Source organism: Pelecanus crispus, chromosome 18, assembly GCF_030463565.1.
Source record: "Pelecanus crispus isolate bPelCri1 chromosome 18, bPelCri1.pri, whole genome shotgun sequence".
Classification (NCBI taxonomy): domain Eukaryota; kingdom Metazoa; phylum Chordata; class Aves; order Pelecaniformes; family Pelecanidae; genus Pelecanus; species Pelecanus crispus.
Window position 1 is genome coordinate 1,937,690 of NC_134660.1, and position 20,812 is coordinate 1,958,501.

A 20,812-nucleotide genomic window follows, 5' to 3' on the forward strand; every position below is an offset into this window, starting at 1 on the left:
AAAAAAACCAAATCAAACCCAAAAAACCAGAACAAACCAAAACAAAAAATTAATTTCACACGCACAGAGGCACGCAGAGAAATGCACCCGACCCAGCCAGCCTGCAATCCCTGAACCTCAAATTTTACAGGAGCATGCGGGCGGCGCAGCCATGATTGTATAGGCGGGGGGGGGGGGGGGGTGCGTGTGTGTCTGTGTGTCTGTCCGTGTGCGTGTGTCCCCGCGTGTCCGTGTCCCTGCGTGTGCACGGGCGCGGGGCGGGGGCGCGGGCGGTTCCGTCCCCCCCGCCCCGAGCAGCGCCCGGCCCCGCGGCGGGGGTCGGGCACCCCGCGCCCCTCGGGCGGCCGTGTGAAAGGCAGGCTGCGAGCGGGGAGGGGGGAGCGCGCAGGAGGAGAGGAGGAGGAGGAGGAGGAGGAGGAGGAGGGAGGGAGGGAGGGAGGAGTGTGTGCGTAGAGGGAGGCGGGGGGGGAAGGAAACCCTCATGGAAGTATGAAGGAGATGGTGGGAGGCTGCTGTGTCTGTTCTGATGAGCGGGGCTGGGCGGAGAACCCGCTGGTCTACTGCGACGGGCACGGCTGCAATGTGGCGGTGCACCAAGGTAAGGCACCGGCCCGGCGCCGCCGCCAGCACCGGGGCAGCGTGGGGCCGGGCCGCCGCCCCCCCCCCCCCCCCTCCCGCCGGGCGCCCCCGGGGAGGCCGGGGGGGTGCGGGGGCGGCGGGGGGGGGGGGCTTTGTTTTAGCCCTATTGTTTAAAATAACGGTGTCGGCGCCGGCCTGGCTCGGCGGAGGAGCCGGGGCCGGGGGGGGAGCGCGGTGTGCCGGCGGGGAGCGGAGTTGGCCATCAGCTGCGCCCCGGGGGGGGCACGCAGTTCCCGGGGCTCGGCGGGTGCTGGCTCCCGGCAGCCGGCGGGGACCCCCGGCCGCTTCTCTCCGCGGAGGGAAGGAGCGGGGGGGGGTCGGCCGGGGCGGTGGAGCCGGGCCCCCCCCGCCCTGCCCCGCTGCCCCGGGAAGGGCGGGCTGCCGAGCCCCGGGCCGGGAGGAGGGCAGCGCCGGGCCGGGAAGCGCCGCAGCCGCCCCCGGGGGTCCGGTGCCCTCGGCTCGGCCCCGCATGGCCCCGGGTAACCCCCCCGGGGGTCCGGTGCCCTCGGCTCGGCCCCGCATGGCCCCGGGTAACCCCCCCGGGGGTCCGGTATCCTCGGCTCGGCCCCGCATGGCCCCGGGTAACCCCCCCGGGGGCGGCGGCGGGGCCCGGAGCTGCCTCCTCCAAGGGCAGGGAGGAAGGCAGCCCTCCTCCTCCTCCCAGAGATACGGGCTATTTGCATTTTAAATGACTTGCAGCCACGCACCTAACGCACGGTATCGGACTGGAAAGTTTGTCCTCAGGTCTCCGGAAAAAAAAAAAAAAAAAAAAAATTAAAAAAATACGTATATTTGCTTTCGTTCAAACCTGGCAGCAAGGCAGGGTGATTATCCTGGTTGGTTTGTTTTGAATAACACGAAGGTTTCTGGTCTCATCTGGCATGTCTGTTTTTCCATCTATTATTATCCTATCCATCTACCAGCGCATCTCCAGCCTCTCCCTGTGTAATCTCTCCCTCGGTGTCTTGATGCACGCTCCTGTCTCCAGCTGCGAATGTGTCCTGCTCTGCCTCTGCCCGCCTGTCAGGCGCAGGTCTCTGGGTCTGTAGGTTGGGCTTGCTTTTGCTTTTCGTACGTTTGGTGTATCCACGCTTACGGCTTCGGTAAGAAGTCGCTTACAACCAGGTGACTGAAGGGGAGTTAAAATGAGGAAGTGAAGCTCACGGGGGATTTCTCTTCATTCGGAGGCGATGCTTGGGTGTCTCCCGTCACCAGGCAGCTTCTCCAGGGTGCCTCCGAGTGACCCGGCACGATGCGGGTCTCTCTGGAAGGACGCTTCTTTCTGTTTTGATTTTGCTGGTCTAAGTCTTCCATTCTTCCCGTTATTTATCAAACCACATGCTAGAGAATAGGGTTCTTCATCGCTCTCTTTTTTGGAGGGAGATAAAGGGCGTTGGCGTCCTTATGCCCGCTCCCAAGATGAATATAAACACTTTTGTTTGGCGAGAACAGTTCAAACGTGCAAGAACGGTTTCAAATGTGCAATGCTTTTATTCTTTTAGGGTGCCTGTTTGTAGGCCCGCACAGGTACGGAGGCGGGATGCGTTCGCCGTTTGCTGCGGCGGCGGGGAAGCGGGCGCGTGGCGTTGTTTTGGTACAGTTGGAACATGTTAGAAAAGTCTCAGAGAGGGCACTGCTTGTGTGTTTGGAAAATACAACTGTCTATTTAGGTCTTGTAAGAGTCCTTCAGGATATAATAATTCATAAGGAGCGCAGCAGTGTGTAGTGGATGTTCTTCAACCCTCCTTTTAAAGCCTGCTCATAAACCTAGCAGTAGTATGGTGTTTTGGTAGGCTTTTATTTCTTAAATAGAAACAAACCACTGTAGGGGATCATCTCGGTCATCTACTCTCATTCCGTGCAATCACACACTACTGGGTTTGGTATCTCTTTGTACTGCTTGAATATCCACAAAACCAAATTACCTTTTGAAATGATTGTACAGTTAAATAAAGAATCCTGGTTTGTTTTTTTTTTTTAAGCTTATGTTATAGCCACGCATTAGGGCTCATTCTTAAAAATATCAGTACCATTTCTGTGACAATGGTTAAAAATCGTATCTTTCCAGTAAAAAATTAAAAACGTTAGCAAAACCATCCGATTGGAAATGAAGACACTAATAAGATAGTTAAGAATGTTTACAAATCATGTTTTCAACTCTGCCTTACTTACGTTCTGCCTTGCTCCTTGTTTTTTTCCTTGTTTTCTTCCTTTTGGAAGCAGTGGGTACAGAAGCTCGCACTGGCTCCAGCTGAGTGCTTGCTTTTGGCCCTAAGCCCACTGCTAAAGATGGACCCAAGGCAGGCTCCTCTGTCATTGCTTTCATGTAGTTTCTATTTTCTTATGCGTATGCCTTGGCTCATCTTGCAGTCAGCTCTTTCAGTTTTAACTCTACAATTGCGTTCGTTTTCCTGGCCGATGTGGCATAATAGACATTAGAGAGACGGAGAGAACCTATTGCGGGTCGTGTCTGGTCCATCCCCTGGGGAACATCGCAGGATTGCTTCCAGCAGGATATTTTCAGATGCTTTGTCCAACCTAGTTTCAAACGTCTCAAGTGACTGGGATTCCATTCCAACCGCCAGCTCGCATTTGAAGGTGGAATAAGGAAGATGTAATTTGTTCTTTCCTAGGAGACTCCTATACCCTCGTCTGAGATGCATAGCCTTACTTCTTTACCACCATCTTTACCAGCCTCTGTTGCTTCAAACCCACCTGCGTGGTGGCTAAGAGCCCTTTCGGGGTCAGAAATGCTTCCTTTGGGACTCACAAAGACCATCCTTGGATGGTTAAGAGGGAGAAGGTCACCGAAGGAGGTGAACAGTCTTCAAGCAGCACTGCCCCATCAGAGAAGGGAGCTAATTTTAAAGAAGTGGGAGTTCCAACTTGCAGAGGGAGACCCTGAGGGCATCAGTAGTGGTGTAGAAAGCAAGAGGGACGTACGGTATACCTGGATAAGAACACCGGTTTTGTTGGGTTATCAGCTGGACACTTGTACTAACACAGAAGCCGTTCCCAGGAGTAGCCCTAAAAAGCCTGAATTCGGTGATCTTGGAAGCATGCTCTGAAAGGCTGCCGCTGGATGTGGCTTACAGACTTGAGGGTGTGAATGGGAGTTTCGCTTGGTGTCTGTCTGAATTCTCACTGAGACGGTTTCCTTCGTGACGCTGAGATTTTATCTTAGTTCTAATTATGGTTTAAGGTGCTTCATAGCCATCCATGTCATAATTTTATGTTTAGATCACTAGTGACACTTGAAAAGTTAAGGGGTAAGAAATTGCTCTATTTGTGTTTGCTAGACCAGAATTAGACACAGTTTATGAAGCACTCCATTCCCACTTAGGCCAGATTTTCATAGGAATTTTTCATACTGGGCATGAGCTTATTTGAAAACTTGAATAAATGTATAACACTGGACCTCTTGCAAAAAGCTGTCTGCTGTTGCTGGATATGGAAGCTAGAAAGGGGAATAAAATGCTGCGTAGATCTAATTTTTGGTTTTGTCACCCATCTCTGACTGATAAGAGCTCTGGCAAACTTTTGTATGCACCTGAGAAATTAAATAGTCAATTTAAAGATGGTCTGATGAACTCTCTTTGCTTTTCTTCCAGCTTGCTATGGAATTGTCCAGGTTCCTACCGGACCCTGGTTCTGTCGGAAATGTGAATCTCAAGAGAGAGCCGCCCGGGTGGTGAGTACGAAGCGTGCTTGTACTACACGGAACAGGTTCATTCGATGCCCTTCGTGTCTCTGCTGGAAGCAGCGTGGTCCCCTGGCAAAAGTGATAGTGCCTGGCATTTCAGCGCTCCCGTGCTTGTAATCCCGGCTCTGCCTGTAACCTGCTATATCTTGTTTATACAATAGGAATAATTGCATCAAACCACTTTATACAATGCTGTTAGCCATTTTGATGAAAATGCTGCCAGAGGGGCTTTTAAGCAAGTTATCAGTGACAACATGTTTAAGTCTAGAGACCTTGATCTTCTAAAAAATAATGGCATTCCTCTAAAAGGTGGTTTCCCTCCTGCTTTTTCTGTTCAGCTCCTCGGGAGGTTTTGGAGTGGAGGGAAGTTGGCATCACCTGGGATGCTGCTGTACTGTCAGAGTTATCATACTGACTGACAGGATGGATTGGCATTCGTAGCTCGCAGCAAGTCTCCTGCATAAAGTCTTCTGGGTTTGTAAAAGAGCACAGAAAATTACAGGAAGCTGGATCAGGGTTTAGTTTCTGTCTAAGTAGCAATTTAGCAGTATAGAACACTTTACAAATGTTCTTAATTAATTCTGGCATTTCCCGGTGAGGCAGGAAAGTGGAAACAATCAAGCCAGGACTGCCTCTTAGGTCCGTCTATGTGGCAAAGTTATTTGTGTAGTAAACCAGGCTGTGAGTTTATAGCGCACCAGCTACTCTGCAATAACTTCCCATGTGAGCCCTTATCAGATACGGCTGCACCAACCAACTGCTGAGGCGCGGGCTGTAGATCTTTAACAGGTTAGTTATGCCATGGGTGCTGCTTTTGCCATGCGGTAAATCCAAGATAACTTCCCCCCTTTGCTTCCTTGAAGATGGATTTAAATTAAACTTTGGCTTTCCTTAAACACAGAAGGCCTCAGTCAGCACGAACAACATTTATTAATGCCTGCGCTGCCTTCTGAACTGGTTTAGCTAAATCTTTTCTAAAGTACGCACCTAGCGAAGTTGATGTAGGTGACCTCTGAATCTGCGGATCTGTGCAGGCCCGAGCAAATAGCGTGCTCCATCTCAGCTGGGCTCTCTGCTTGCTGCAGCACAAAAATTTAATCTGTTTCACAGATGGGCGAAGAACTTGGCAAAGATGAGTGAATGGGGGAATTAGGTATCTGTACCATGCTTTCTACATTGCATTAACTCGTTCCTCGTTGGAAGTGGGAGTGTAAACAAGACCAGACTTTCAGACCTGAGCTCTTTCCCCATTGTAAGATGCTGCTTTTATGTGCACTGCAGTAAAGAAGATCAAATGTGTCTTTGAATGGTTTTACATCCTGCAGATAGTTTCATAGCAAAGAAAGGAATTTGGATTTCATGGGCCTCCTTCCCCCCGCTCTCCCAACCGTGTAGGCAGAGAGAAGCTCCTCAGCGTTAGCCACAATTCAGCGTCAGCTGTAGTAGTACATGTACACGCGAGTCCTCCTCACCTGCGCTCGTTGCAAGGACTGCAACTTCTCACTTACACATTATGCACTCCAAACTGCCTCCAAGGTATCAAGAAAACAATACCCCCGCAGGTGGCTCCTTATTTAACTTGTCCTCGGTGAAATCTGTTAGACAATGCGTGGTGGGCTTCAGTCATGCTATTCAGTCCTGGGGCATTCAGCCCTGCTACTATAATAACTGAACAGTGATAATCTTCCTTCCTAAGCAGAGCTGGGGATGATTTCCTATCTAAATCCCTCACCTTTTCAGTTAAACACCAGCAGTCATAGCAACAGACACGCAGATGGGTAAATACTTAAAAAGAATCTAGTTCTTTGATGTAGAGAACAGCATGATCAGAGTAAGGGAAATGAGTCAGGTCTTACGAGATCTGTGCACGGCTCTGTTGCTAAAGCACTTTGAATTTGTGCTCCGTGGTCCAGCGAGGCTGGAGGGTGTGGCTCCTCCACTGCCCTTGGCTTTCACTGCATCTCGCTGTGCCTGGCTTTCTCCAGCTGCGAAAGGGGCATTATCAGCCTGCAGACACTGCCTTGAGGATCCTGAACGAGAGATGCTGCTATTTGAGCGCTAAATACACTGACAGCAGCAGCAGGGTGAATTGATATTTCTATTTCTTTCATAATGACTGTGTGGCAAACTCCTTTGAAAAACAACAATGTTTTTCTTCCCACATCTGCCTTCATAGAAGAATCTTAAAGCGGTTTACAAGCTTTGTCCATAACAAACGTATTTATTGGCTAAATATTGATACTTCTGCTTTGAAAATGAGATATGGAGGCATGGAGATTGTTGTACGCCTTGGCGAGTTTTTAAAAACATAGGTCCCGTGATTACTGTATCTCTCCTTTGGAGAGATGGACTCCGTCCCCTCTTCAGCTTTGGAAAGAGAGCTCAGGAGCCCTAACTTCAGTCAGCAGGTATAGTCGCTTGGTGGTAGATCCTGGAGTTAGAAGCCCCAGGGGGTCGGGAGCTCTAACCTTACCCATCACAACCTGGTTTAAATCAACCAAGCTCGCTCTTTTCCCAGAGTGGAAATAACCCTGGAGACTGCCTTGGCCTATGCAGGTTGAATAAAAGGAAGAGGTACGGCTAATCCCTGCTCATAACCCCTCCTCAGATGCTCAGGTCCCTAAAGGATGCTGTGGACACTATTGTGCTTACAGTAAGCAACTGAAAGCCCATCCACTTTGTAATCAAATTGTCTAGGAAGCCCGGTGAGCTGCGATGGCCAGAGGGCACTCATGTGAGGGATCATGTGAAGGCTTTAGCTGTCATTTCGAGGCAGGGCTATTAAAAGTCTTGTGTGGGGCCGATGGAGCTGTTAACCCCTCTTGTTACAATCAGAGCTTTGCTAATCGCATGGTGGGAGAGCGGCTTTGATCTGAGGGGTGGAGGGAAGAGCGAGGGGCCTTTTCAAGTGCAAATTTCTTATTACAGTGTCTCAGTTAACCCAGTTCTTTTTCTGTCTTGGCTCTGCCGGGCTTCCCATAGTAACTGTGAGAGCAGCTCCCCAGCCCTCCGGCAGCCCGGACCTAACCAGGAGCAGTGAGAAACACCTCCTGCGGTCATCCATCCGTATTTCAAACTAAGTCGCAGGAAAAGCGAGACGGGCTGCCGATGACGGCACTCGTCTTTGTCCCCTCGTCTCTTATTTATATGTTATCGCGGGGATTTCGTGCTTGCCAGAGGCGCCTGTTTGACAGCCCCGCACGCTTGACTCCCACGAAAGCGCTGGAGGATTGGGCTGAGCCTCCCTGCTGCCCAGAGCATTGCAATCCTATTTATTGTGCCCATCTGTCCAGGAGGTAAAACTTCAGCAGAGGAAATCTTGAGCTTGCTTGAGGAAAACCGCCTTTGTAGAAGGTCCTCAGGGACTACTCGGTGGCAGAGGCTTTTGCTCGCGGCCAGTGATTGCTCAGCACGTTGGTGTTTTTCGGGGCATGGAGCACCTGCCCTGTTCCGCTCGCCAGAGCCGAGCGATCGCGGCGAAGCGCCGGCGGGCGAGAGCGCCAGGTCCCGCACGCTCATAGCGGCGCGGTCTGCCGTCTCGCTTTGATGCCAGGCACCTCATTTCAAAACTTTCTGATGAGGCACGTTTTTTCACAGAAAAATGGGTTTTTTTTTTTCGTGTTGTGTTTTGTTTTGTTTTTTTAACAAATCAGACGTTTCCACTAGGGCAGGAAAACGGTTGCACCTTGGAGGTTTTCAGGCCTTTTTTTAAGTCAAACATAACAAAAAGCACATCGAAATTTTCCCCGAGTGACGCCATGAGGAGGCTGTGACCATTTTCGGGTGGCCTAGCCTGGGAGGAGCCCTCAGGGCCGGGAGCGTGTTCCCCCATGCGTGGCAACACGCCCCAAAACCGCCCCAAAACCACCCCAAAACCTCCCAGCAACGCTTCAAAAGGGCGTTGTGGCCGGCGGAGAGCCCTCACGTAGCGATCAGCCGACGTGGAGGCTGATGTCGGCTGGGCAGGGCTGAAATTAGGGAGGGAGGAAGAACGAGTGCAGGACCTCGCCCTCCGCTGTGAGGCGAGGAATGGCGGCGAGGGCCGTGGCACTGGGTTTCCCTGGCTCTCGCCATCCTGCCTGGCTGGACCCTCCCCGTCCCCTGGCCGGGTGTCCGTGGCGGGGGGTGAGGCCTGTCCCCACCCTGGCCATGAGGGAGACCCTCGGGTGGGTTTGGGGCCGCTGCTGGCCTTGGAGGCCTCCCTGCCCTGCGGGGCCTGGCGTGAGGGGGCATCTCCCGGGCGGAGGGGGCTCATCTCCGACCGCCCCGTGGCTGCTGGCCCCCGGCGGAGGAGGCGGCGTGACTCCCCCTCACGGTTTTCCCCAAAAGAAGCCATTAGCGACCGGGCATGGAGAGGGGCGCAGGGTCGCTCCCGTCCCTCACGGCCTGTCATGGCGCCGGGCCTGCAGCCTCCCACCCAGCATGGCAGCGCTCGGGGAGCTTCTTCCACCCTCGCAGGTGGTGAGGTCTCCGGCGCCGATGCTCCCCTCACACCCTCCCCGTCCCACCTCAGCCCTCCCCGGGGCTGGGGCTGGGGGGAAGCAGGGTGCCCAGCCATTGGGGCCAGGCTCGCCATGGCCCCCCGCACCCCACCAGCAAAAATGTCACGACAGCCTCACCCACCTCTCATGAGACTGGAAAAAAAAATCACAAGAGAAAGAGAGAAGGAAGGAAGGGAAGAGGCAAAGATAGATAATGGCTTCTTTTTATTTGCCTTCTGCTCTCTGAGTCATGGTTTTCAGTTTTACTCCCCAACCGCAAAGACTAAAACTTTTTTTTTTTAAAAAGCCCCGTGAAAGTCAAGGTTCACTTGTAGCCCAGTGGCTCTTGGGCTGAGACTTTAAATGCATCCCCGTCAGACAGGACGATATTGAGCTGTGTCAGAGTATCTTTTTGCACCCAAACCGCTCTCAGCCCTTCTTCCACTTCCTCTCTTTGAAAGCAGCCTCATCTTTCATAACCATGTTGTAAATGAATCATCTCTTTTCTGGCCCTGCGCCCCTGAGAGTTAGATTAAACTTGTTGTTTCTGCTTAATTTCAAGAGATGTGAACTCTGTCCCCACAAAGATGGAGCCCTGAAACGGACCGACAACGGAGGTGAGTACCTCTGCGCAGAACCAGGTATGTCGTGCAGAGCCTCCGGGGACTCGGCAGCTGTGATGGGCACAAAATAATTAATTTCTGAGCCTACGTCACCTGAAAGGGAAGGCTGGAGGCTCCAGAGGAATGAAAACACTCTGCCTTTTTCTTAACAAAACTTCACTTTCTGAAGTCTCCATGGCGAGATAGACCTTTCCCAGGGCGGGGGGGGGGACCTGCCTGACCTCTGGCTGGCATTGAAGCACAGCCCCCGAAATGCGCAGTTTCTTGAGTTTAACCTCGCAGGAATCGGTGCATGATCTGGCATTGTTTACAGAAGTGTGGAAGTTGCCGAGTTATTTGCTGCTCGCTTGCACAGCAGTGGTGTGATCCTCAGGTTAAACAGAGCCTCAGCCTTCAGTCCCCATCCAAGAGGAGGGACCAGGATGCAGTAAAGATGTTTTTGTCTGCAGGACTTACCTGCTCATCACTGATGCTTCTCAGCCTCTGGTACTGTGAAGTACCGTGGAGTCTGATTTCAGTTGTCAGAGCTTGTAGCTACTGATGCTACTGGCTTTATAGATCAAACTTAATTTTTCTCAAAACCTTATTTTTCAGGAAAGCTTCTCTACCTACCCGCCACTTACCTTAATACACAAAGAGTTAAATTAGGCAAGGAGGTCTTTATTCTGATGGATCACATTTTTAGAGAAGAAGCCCTAAGTCCAGGATATTTCGTAGAAACAGCTGCTAGAGCTGGTCATAAGTACCAAGAGCCTTAGTGTAATAGCACGAGTAACGTGTTGGGGGATTGTTTTATAACAACATAGCACCTTCTTCCAAACATGTTGCTACATGGTTTGGTCGGGTCTGTGTAGACAGGCACAAAAGCATTACAGCCATGTCACTGTACAGAATTATATAGCCCAAGTACTTACCGTGCTGTGTGATTCTGTAATCGTGGAGTTTGGTTCTGCCTGCCCAGGTGAATCCATCCTAATTCTAGCTAAATCCTTCCAGCGCGGTAGCCGTACTGATATGGATCAGCCCCCAAAGGCTCCTGACCTTCAAACTTTCTCAGTTCTGTCCTGACCAGATGGAATTTCAACTTACACATCTGATTTGGGAAGTGTCTTGGTGGATTTAGATTTTAATATAACTTGGCTTGCTGAAAAAGAGCCGCCTTTAGCCGTGGATAACAGCCAATAAAGGGAGCTTTGTTTCCAGTGGCATGGGACTACACGTCAAACCTGTCCCATCAGCATCGTTTACTGCTTGGATGCTTTTCCTGGGTTTGCTTAGGTCTTCAACTCTGGGTCTCAAGTCCTGAGAGGGTGCTTTTAAGAATAATGAGCGTTGTACATTTCTTTTCCCAAAGAAATCTCTGCTTTCTTATTTAATCTGGACGTGGTATCCGCCTATCTTTCACCCACAAAGGATTTTATTCCTAACCAAGTTACAACAAGCAGTATTTCAAATCTAACATCTAACTTAAGTTGGCTCCCTTCCTACACTGTCTTCCTTCTCTCCCTCCCATGCTTGTCTGCAGCTCTGTCTGAGTTTAAGGCTCCTCTGGGTTGCCCCATGTGAACCTCCGCTCTCTGTCTTGTTTGCTTCCCCAGGGTGGGCCCACGTCGTCTGTGCTTTGTACATCCCAGAGGTGCAGTTTGCCAACGTGCTTACCATGGAGCCAATTGTCCTGCAGTATGTACCCCACGACCGCTTCAACAAGGTAAGGCCATCTCTTTCTCCTGCTGCCCCAAGTGTACTTGCCCCACCTTGGCTTTTTGGGGTCATCTCCTGTCCAATTTATTTTAATTTCCAAGTACTCAGATTCCTTTAACTGACAAAGTAAATCCCCATTCCTGCAAATAACTTTTTGGTCCTCCATTTCTCTCTTCCCCAACTCCCTGCAACTTGAGCAATCTCCACCTTGGAGTTCCATGTTGGTTACTCCACATTTTGATCTGACGCAGTTGTTATTTGGGGAGAAAAAGAGTGAGTTTTGTGCATGCTGCTGAGAAACAACCCAGAGCTGTTGTCATAGGAGGGAGATGACTGGACACGGAGTTATGAGTCCTTGAAGGCTTTGCCTCCTGGTGAACAGTGAGAGTGAAGCAGACCCTTTGTCTGCCTCTTTAAGTGAGCACTTACCCTTTTTTTTGCAGACCTGCTACATCTGTGAAGAGCAGGGCAGGGAGAGCAAAGCAGCCTCTGGAGCATGCATGGCCTGTAACCGACACGGCTGCCGACAAGCTTTCCATGTCACCTGGTGAGTTCCCCACAGCATCACCCCAAGAATAGCCCAGCTATTGGTTTTGCTGCTACAGCTTCGAGGCCACACCAAATGGGTGGTGTGGAGAGTTGGGCTAATCACCCTGCGTTGATTTTGTGAGAGGGTATCTCGTCCTTGCTCAGTTTGTGAGGGGAACTTCCCCAGGAAGGCTGAGTTTTCACCAGTGAGCCTTCCCTGCTGAGAACGAAGGCTGGGGATTTCCCTAAGACTGTGTGGAATCCAAGAAGAGAAGAGATGAGTCACAACCCAGGAATGTTCCTTCTCCAGCAGACCACATGCAAAAGTATCTTCTAGATGATGTGATTTTAAGGGCTGATAGCCTCCTGTACCCTCGCAGCCTGAAAACAACATCGCCTATCAGCAGAACAGGGAGATTCCCAGCTTTACATGGATTCCTTGCTCATGATGTGTCTTTTGTTGGAATTGTTACTGGTCTCCCAGGCCTCCCTTAAGAAAAACAAAAATTGCAAGACAGTCTGGTAGAAAAGTACTTACAATTTTGAAGATCTTAATACGAATTAAAAATAGTCTGAACCTTTTTCTCCCTCCTTGCATACCATTTGCCAAGCAGAACAGGAAACTTCAAGACCCTGCCTGGGTATCCTGAACTGTTCTTTGCCTTTTGATGGGATATGTGGTCTGGTTGTACAATTTGCTTTATCCTCCTCCTAATTGTATGTGTTTCAGTGCCCAGATGGCTGGCCTCTTATGTGAAGAGGAAGTCCTAGAAGTCGACAATGTCAAATATTGTGGCTACTGCAAGTACCACTTCAATAAAATGGTGAGTTTTTTCATCCCTGCAGTGGAGTTTTTTTGGTCACATATAAGGCATCGTCTTCATCCTAGATTGTATCTGTGCTCAGAGCAGTAAGAAATGCCAAGAACACATAAACAACGTCTGCAGCCTGCTTCCCTTTTCAGCCATTCAGTCAGAGTCACTTAGGAATAAAGATTAACTTCTATTTTGCATTTCCTATAGCATTTTTAAACCCGTTTTCAAAACTAGGGGTTGAATTCTTCCCATCCGTTTTGGCTTCCCTGACCCACTCTGTATGGCTGAAAGATAAGTCCCAAGAAAGGAGAGCAGCCGCGATGTTTGATGCTCCAGGGAGTTAGGGGTATAGCTCAGGCACCCTGGGCTGGAGGGTGTCACACAGAACAGCCAGAACTTCTGCCTGAGGACAGAGACAGCCCAGAAGAGACATGGAGTCGTTCACTGAGGGATATTTGGGGCAAAGGACTTCCCCCTATTAATTACAGTACCGAAAGGAAAGAGAGGAACCCTTTTCCTGTTCTGCATAATTAGTAGACACCTGCTCTCCCCCCTCCAGCAAAAAGGAAACTTGATCCTCTCACTACAGCTTTATGTCTCAGTAGCTCCTTTGTTGCTGGCCTTTCCCACTTTCCTTCCTGCTTATCAGTGCTGTCACATGCAGCGACTGATGTCTTGAGCTTCCCCTCCAAGTCAAACTGGAGGACACCTTCCCTGCCCTTCAGGTGCCCTCAGTACCTGACACAAGTGTAGCTCTGTATCAAGTTTACTGATGCTGAGGTAGATAGCAGGACTTCTGCTAGTGCCTGGAGTGTGAGCGCAGGGCATCCTTCCACACACGTCCCCACGCCCCACTCAAGACTGAAAGCTGGACGCTGCTGTTCAGGAGCACTGGCTTGCCTAAGCAACGTTGCTGCTACCATTTATCTCGTTATTCTCTTAGCAGCTGTGCCTTTCTTCTTACAAGTGTCAGGTGTGCATGGGCCACCAAGAACCAAAGATCTGGGGACTCAGATCTACATGCTGTTTGTAAGCCCGCTAATATAGGGCATCCAGTGTGGTCCCCATGTTAGGAACCAGGCTGGGTGTCTGGTACAAAAAGAGTTTGGTCCTGCATGTGGTAGACAAGCCATTTACTGTAACTTTGCTCACTGTAACAGTAAAAGCTGGACTCTATAACACTGTTTCCCTTCTCTCTCTTTTCTTGCTCCTGTTTTCTACCTCCTCTCCCCTTCCCCACTTACCTCAGAAGACCTCACGTCACTCTGGAGGTAGCTCCTTCATTGCTGGAAGGAGGAGTCGATCCACGTCCCCTGCTCAAGAGAAGCATGTATCCCACCACGAAAGGCCAAAGAAGGTAAGATTTGCACAGAGTTCGTCAACCCAGAGAGGCACAGTCATGTGGGATGGAGGTGAGAAGGGGAAGAGTATGCAGAGAGCACCGATGACTCCTCAGATGAGCCCTGACTCTGTAAGGAGTTTCACAGTCAGAGATCTGAATAGTGGCTGCATTTTTAAACAGGCCTCTGGAAGTGCGTATGCAAATAGAGCAGCACAGCCATGGGGAACGTGAGACCAAGTTTGCATGTTCAGATTATGCCAGAGGGGTCCTGGCAGAACGTGCCTATGAAACGTGCAACTTTCCCCTTGTGGCAAGTCCACTTGGAGGATGACATTGTGCTATGGTTTCTAGCTACTGAGCTGATCTGTGTGGAAGTAGTTTGGGCTGTGGTTTTAAATGCAGCAGCTCGAGAACAGAAAAGTGGAGGTCGTTGGACTCTGGGATCAGAGGACAAGTTTTAAAGGACAAAAAGGTACTGATTAGTAATCTGCATTGTGGCCAGCAGGCTAATTGTAGGCAAGAACAATAATTAGTATAAACTAGGTAGTATTTTGTTAGTTAGATTAGGCAGTCACAGCGATTCCACCTGCCTCGAGTCTACCCATGAAAATAGTTTATCTTCGTTAAAGAATTATTTAGAAGAATGTTGCATGCCAGATCTGACTGCTACAATAGTTATTTATTTAACTCTGCTGGTTAAGACGTACTCATCAAAACTGCTGCAGTGTTACAGGACATGTTAACGGCACACCAAGGTTCATAATTAACCAACTGACTCATGTGACAAATGCTCATATTTCAAGGAAAAGCAGCAGTGAACGTGTAAGGCAGAATCCCAGCAGACTCCAGGGTTCTGACAGGGCCGCAGGTTCCAGTGTGGGAGGGTCTGTACCAAAAGACATGAGGAGGCCAGAGGCTTGTGAGCTATTTGTTATTTATAACAATAAATAGTCCTAAAAGGCAGGACACACGCTTTTTGGAGGATCCAGGTTCTAAGGCAAGTGGCAGCAGAGTAAGAAATCTTCCCTACCCCTTGATGCAGCTTTTGCAATATCAAGAATCCACAACGTAGTACTGCCACCCTCCTTTGCACCCTGTCTATCCAAAGCAGTGGGGTAGGCTCTGAAGCAGGAATAACTTATACAGGGATACTGGCAGTATGGTCAGATAGTTTTTCATACTTTATGGGCCATATCCTGGTTTTTGTTAGCAGAAATCCAGAATTACTCTACCGAGCAACCTCTAGATATATTCCCTATAGTCAAAAGCCAAATTTACCTTGTTGTATAAACACAATTGGCGATACCCCTCCAAATCGCAGTGCAAATCTTTTAAGTCTTGCCATCGGTGTCTGGCTGTTTACTTCTTTTTTATTTGTTTTTGTCTTGTTGCAGTAGGCATCCTCACAGTGCGTAAGTGATTTTTGAACGGTATTGGTAGTGACCCACATCCAGAAACAGCCCGATGACACTCCGGTGGGTTACGTGGCCTAAGCCTGATGGATCTCGGCCCAGTCTCCAGGGGACAAGGGCATTCAGGCTTTCAAAAGCAGTACGGCCGTCAGTTAATACCGACTGACACCCTCCTGGCATGCCCAGCTGAGAGTCCATAAATTCTGTGGGCAGGAAAGCCATCTCTCTCTTTATTTACAGAGGTTATCCCGCAACATCCCGTTTGAAACACTGCCCACCATGTCCATTACGTGTTTGGGAAGCTTGCCCAAACCGTACCTGATACATGGGCAAACAAGGCAAACCTCGCGTATAAAGTGGTGCCGACCCCGCTGCCGACGCCGAGTCAGTAAATTTCCTGCTGCCGACGAGGCTGAAGCGTATGGGGAGTATTTACTCCTCTTGTGTGTTCAGCTGCTGCGAGAGGAGGAGGAGGAGGCGGGAGGGAGAAAGAGCATCTGTGCCATGGCCGGGGAGCGAGCGCTTGGCACAAGGTGAACGGCTGTACTGGAACGTGCTATTTTTATCCAACAAGCAGGCAGAGGGGGTGGGGGAGAGGGCAGGATCGGGGTGATTGACGGCAGCTTTGGAGAGCTCAGCTGTAATTATAACTGACAGACTCTGCGAGTCCGAGGCTGGGGACCGTACGAGGGTTTCTATATTTGCACAGCTTCTGGTGGCGGGGGTGGGAGCGCCGTCACGTGCCTGGCAGGTAGGAGCAGGGGAGGTGCTGCTTGCCGGCTTTGGTTGGAAAGCAGGTCAGCGCCAGGGGGAGAGCGAAAACAGGAGGAATATGGATTTATTTATAGGCTTCTCAGTGGTGCTTGCCACTATTGTTAGCCTCTGGGTTCCTCACAAACGTGCAGAGACTCTGTCTCGCTGCTGCCTCACCACCCTCCCCTCCCGATGGCTCATCGGGTTTGCGAGCAGCAGATCCGATGGAGGCCCCTTCCAGGGCCGGGATTGCTTGGCAGGGCCGCAGCGCAAGAGTAAAATCGACTCCTTCCACTTAGAGAGGGGGAGTCAGCACGGACAGGGGGACAAGGTATGCAGAGCAGCTGAGATGGGCAGGGTAAGGAAGGCATTCTCGGCTTCCAGGGCTGTTGGGTGGTTTACAGGTCTGGGAGCGGTTACGAAGTGCAGGGAGGCAGGACCGGGTGTGAGGCGGTGTGGGAACAGAGACCTTTCGAAGGGGTACCCAAAGAGGGGGCTGAACCATTAGTTCCCACATGGTTTTGGAGTACGTGACTAGCTGTGCATGATCTAATTGCACGTGTGTCAGGGGAACGGGGCGTGCTGCTGTGCTGACCTGAAGTAGAACAGCTTTTTCTTGAGCCTGTCCAGCTGTGCAGCCGGCTGGTCTCGTCCTCCCGGAGCTGGAGGTGTTGCAGGGGAGCTGATCGCTCAGCGGCAGACCACAGCGCGTGTGAGTCCCCGGGCTGCAGGTGCTCGTGGCTCTCCGCTCCTGAAGGAGCTCAGTGCCTGACAGCTCCCTTCCAGTGCAGGGCTGTGGCTGTTTGCTTAGGCTTTATGGAGGGAAACTCTGGCTGAGTGAGGGGCATGGGATTTAACTTCAGTAAGACAGCATAGACTCGGGATTTGGGCTCCTAAGCCCTACTGTAAAACAGTTCAGCATTTGTGAAGAGTCTTGTTCTCTGCGGAACAAGGGACAATTGTGATGTGGGACTGCAAGCCAGTGTCGGCATCCCCCGCCTCTTGCAGGCACAAATGATACCAGCCCAAGCATTTCCTTCTGTGCTGTCCTGAAAACGGGAAAGTTCCAGGCTTTGGGTTTTCCTCGGAACATACCAGGCCTTAGCAAAACCAGCCGCACTTATTTCTTTGGGGTTGGTATTGCAATGTGTGTGCTCTACCCTGTGGGAGCCTTTGCAGGGTTGGCTTGTGTTTTAAAAAAAAAAAAAAAGAAAACAATAGCTAAATACCAAGAAAATGCTGGATGACGCACAGGGGTTGAATGAAGTACAGATGTTCTGTCACCTATATTGTCTGCTTGAAACACGCAGAAAAAAATTACCATGTTCCATGGAATGAAATTTGTCACACCAGGAGCAGACAGGAGCACACGCACTACAACATTTTTAGGCATATACCCCATGGAGGGAGACGCTGGTCCAAGTGTTATTCTTAGCAAACACCTGGAACCCATAAGCAAAATCAGGGGATTTTTAATGTGGATATGGGACGTTGCTGTGAGAGGAATCGTCCCTGCCCAGTGACACGGGGAAGAGGCAGGCGCTTGGAGCAAGTAAGCCCAGCTGCAGTTGTTCCTCAGGTCTGGGTACGGAGCCAGTTCTCCACAATCACAACACACCTTTAGCTCCTGAACTGCTTCCCTAGCCGCGGCGGGGGGCACTTTATGGGGGTACAGGGACTGTCCCTGTCCTGCCCCCCTTATCCCTTTAGCACCAGCCAGAGTAGTGCGCGAGCCCCGGGTCCCACGGCGTCTGAGCAGATGCACGGCAGGGCCTGCCTCCCCGCTGCCATTGCCTGTCTGTCTAGACCTGATGCCAGCGGAGGAAACGAGCCAAGGATCCGGCCTGGCAGATTGAGCACACTCGAGAAGTTGTACTGGGCTGAAATCTAAACCCACTGGGCCTGTGAGGGGCTTTGTGTTCGCATCCGAGTTGGTGGTGGAGGTCTGCCTCTTGGAGTTTTGTGTCCACGCAGGCACCAAAGGGCAAAGTGGATGTTTTTTTCAAATGGGATGCAGGTGGCTGCTTGCAAGACCAGCACAGGTTTTTTGGGGAGGGAGTACTGGATCTAAATCTACTCTGATCTGGCTGTAGTAGCCTTGTTTATAGCATCCTTGACCGGCTTTCTGCGACCTCTTGTTATACGGGTGTTCAACCGCCCCCAGCAAAGCCTTCCATTAGCAGGGGGTGCAGCAATAATTTGAGAGCACGCAAAGCCCAGCGAGGGCTGGCCATGAGTCCTTGTGTAAACCCTCTCGTGCACTCAGAGTGTGTCTCAAGGCAAACCCGTGAAATCCCCAGCACGGCCCTGGTGCAAGCGAGGTTGCAGGCGGGGGCTTAGTGTCCCTCTGCCCGGTGCTGCCTTCCTCCTCGCTGCGGCTGCCATGGCTGCAGCCCGGAGCCAGGCCTCCTCCTCCGGGTGAGGGAGTTCAGAGAGCCTGGGAAAGAGGGAGGGAGCAGCAGAGCCCGCTTGGCTCTTCCCAGCTCTTCCCTCCCTCCTTCCCCTGCCCAATCTACTTTTAATGATCCAATTGCTGGTGTCCAGCAGATTAGAAGAGGGGGCTCAGGGAAGGGGAGATGGCGGTGGGGGGAGCAAGAGGAGCTGTGCACAACCCTTTTTGGCAGCGAGAGATCCTGTTTGGTTTCTCCTGCGCTGGGGAGCTCGAAGGGAGATTGTGTCGCCGCCGGCACGCCCCCCGATGCAGCCGCGCTCCCCCCGCCGCAGGCCTGGCCTGCTCCATGCCCACATGCCAAGCCCCAGCTGCTCAGTCCTGCATGGGGAGAGTTTGTTTTCCGTGAAGTTTGTTGCCGGGGGCAGGTTCACGTTGCCTGCAGACTGCAGCTCACCCCGCCAGCCAGCCTGCTGCAGGGAGCGCCGAGCGGCTGCAAGGTAGGGCTCGGCTTTTGCTTGCAAAGATGGGATGGGGGTGTTGAAAGGTTTCCTGCTCTCGAAGTGCATCCTCCCTCCCTCCTTCCCTCCTCTTCTTCCTCCTCCCCTGACTCCTGCTTCATGGCACAGCCAGGCAGGTCTCTGTGGGCAGGCTGGGCTGTTGGCAGTGGCTGTGTTGTCTGCGAAGTTTCCTGGAAGGAGCGTTTGCAGAGGAGACTGCCTGTGTGCCAGGGAAATGAAATGCTGGAGACAGAAAAGCCAGGTGGGGAGAGAGCACTTGAGAGGCAGGGGAGAGTGCTGCTTCCCCCCTGTCCCCTTGCCCTCCCCTCCCTTTGCGCCCTGCGGCTCCTGCAGGAAGCATTCGGAGCCTTCCTGTTCCTGGAGAGAACCCACATGTTTAAAAGCTGGGGAACGCCCCGGGTTGTCTGAGGGCCTGTCAACACAGGCAAGATAGCCAGGAGTGGCTGAGCACCCTGACCGTCTCAGTGCCGCGCTCTCTGCGGGCAGCCGAAGTAACCTTCCCACCAGTGCCTTGGTCTGGGGGCAGCCTGACCCACCTGCAAAATGTCCATGGCCTAACGGGAGTTAATTGTCCTGCCCATTCGAGACAGGGCACTGCATTTCTCCAGGCATATTGAAGAAAGTGTCAGACCCTGTTGCCCTTCCGAGTACCCAAAAGCATTAGAGAGTAACTGGAGGGTGGGAGGTGGGTACTACTGGGTGTGCAAAGGCAGTGGGCACTCTGCAAAGCTTTTGGTCTGCTGACTGCAGCCCAGAGAGCTCCTGGGTACCCGGTCCTGTCGTTCTCTGCTCTGCCGGAGCAGGAGTGACACGGAGAGCCGGGAGAGGAGGTGGTGTGGGAGAGGGAGAAGTGCTTGGTAAGTACAGGGAGGAGCAAGGTGTGCCCACGGGCATGGCCTGGGGCTGCGTGCAGGGACACCCAGCAGAAGTGCCGCTGAGATCCTCGTCAGGCTGCAGTGGTTCTGGTTTCAATGCAGTCCTTTGAGCAGAGCATGAAGACGGGTCTCTGTGGGACAGATTTTCTAAATAGTTTTGAGTGCAGTTGCTCAGCACATGTAGTCGGGGCCAGATCTTCAAAAGAGCTCAGTACCCAGTTTAGCTTTTTGGAAAACCTGACCATTTATTCAAGCATCTAAATGGGAGCTGAGGCATTCTAGAAATCTGGTCCCTATTGTGCAGGCTGGGTTTTTGCTGAACGTGTACATATGTACGCAGCCCTATGCGTAACCAGGGCACTGCTCAGTTAGCTGCTGTAGACTCTGTGCTGCTGACAGCAAAGGGAGATTTTTCAGACAGGAGATGGCCAGGATTTTGAAGCTGGAGGATGTGAGTTTGGTGGTTGCCATCACAATGAAACTGTGGGAGGTTTTATGGTTTGCTGTGGTGACAGTCAGGACATTTCTGCTTTTCCCCTCGCATGTGCACGTGTGTATGTGCATGCATGTAGGTGTGTAGGTTCATTGTCGTTAGCCAAAGTGGCTTGGCTCTGCCTTGTCTCAACCATGATACGTGAAATTAAATCATTACAGTGCTGCCTCGCTGGCATTTGCAGCATTGTATCTTATTCCCTCCTGTTGCAACTTCATGACTGAAAAGCATTTGGGATTCAAGGTCTGAAAATGAAAGAATAAGCTTTGCGGTATTCAGAAAGTTTAAGGACCAGGGTCTGTGCGGTTATTTGGCAAAATGTATTGTAATGAGGTGTCTGGCTCCTGTTTTCCGTTTCTGGCTTCCGTGAGCGGCACTGGCAGCATCTGCAAGTAGGCGAGCGTGTGTCCAGGTGGGGTGGGGATCCCTGACTTTTCCTTCTGCATTTTTGGATGACTTTCTGTGGGATCTGAGCAAGTTCTCTCATCCCATGTGCCCTGGTTTCCACATTTGTAAAATGAGATGTAGATATTAAAA

The 20,812-nt window shown here is 51.4% G+C and overlaps 1 protein-coding gene across 1 annotated transcript in view; it reads left to right on the plus strand.

Moving 5' to 3' along the window:
- The first annotated feature begins 489 nt into the window (after positions 1-489).
- Positions 490-20,812, plus strand: part of MLLT6 (MLLT6, PHD finger containing) — a 43,436-nt gene continuing 23,113 nt past the window's right edge. The window contains exons 1-7 of the mRNA XM_075722773.1: positions 490-598; positions 4,251-4,330; positions 9,386-9,440; positions 11,045-11,154; positions 11,591-11,694; positions 12,406-12,499; positions 13,740-13,847. Coding sequence (XP_075578888.1) covers positions 490-598; positions 4,251-4,330; positions 9,386-9,440; positions 11,045-11,154; positions 11,591-11,694; positions 12,406-12,499; positions 13,740-13,847 — 660 coding nt within the window. The remainder of the gene's footprint in view (positions 599-4,250; positions 4,331-9,385; positions 9,441-11,044; positions 11,155-11,590; positions 11,695-12,405; positions 12,500-13,739; positions 13,848-20,812) is intronic.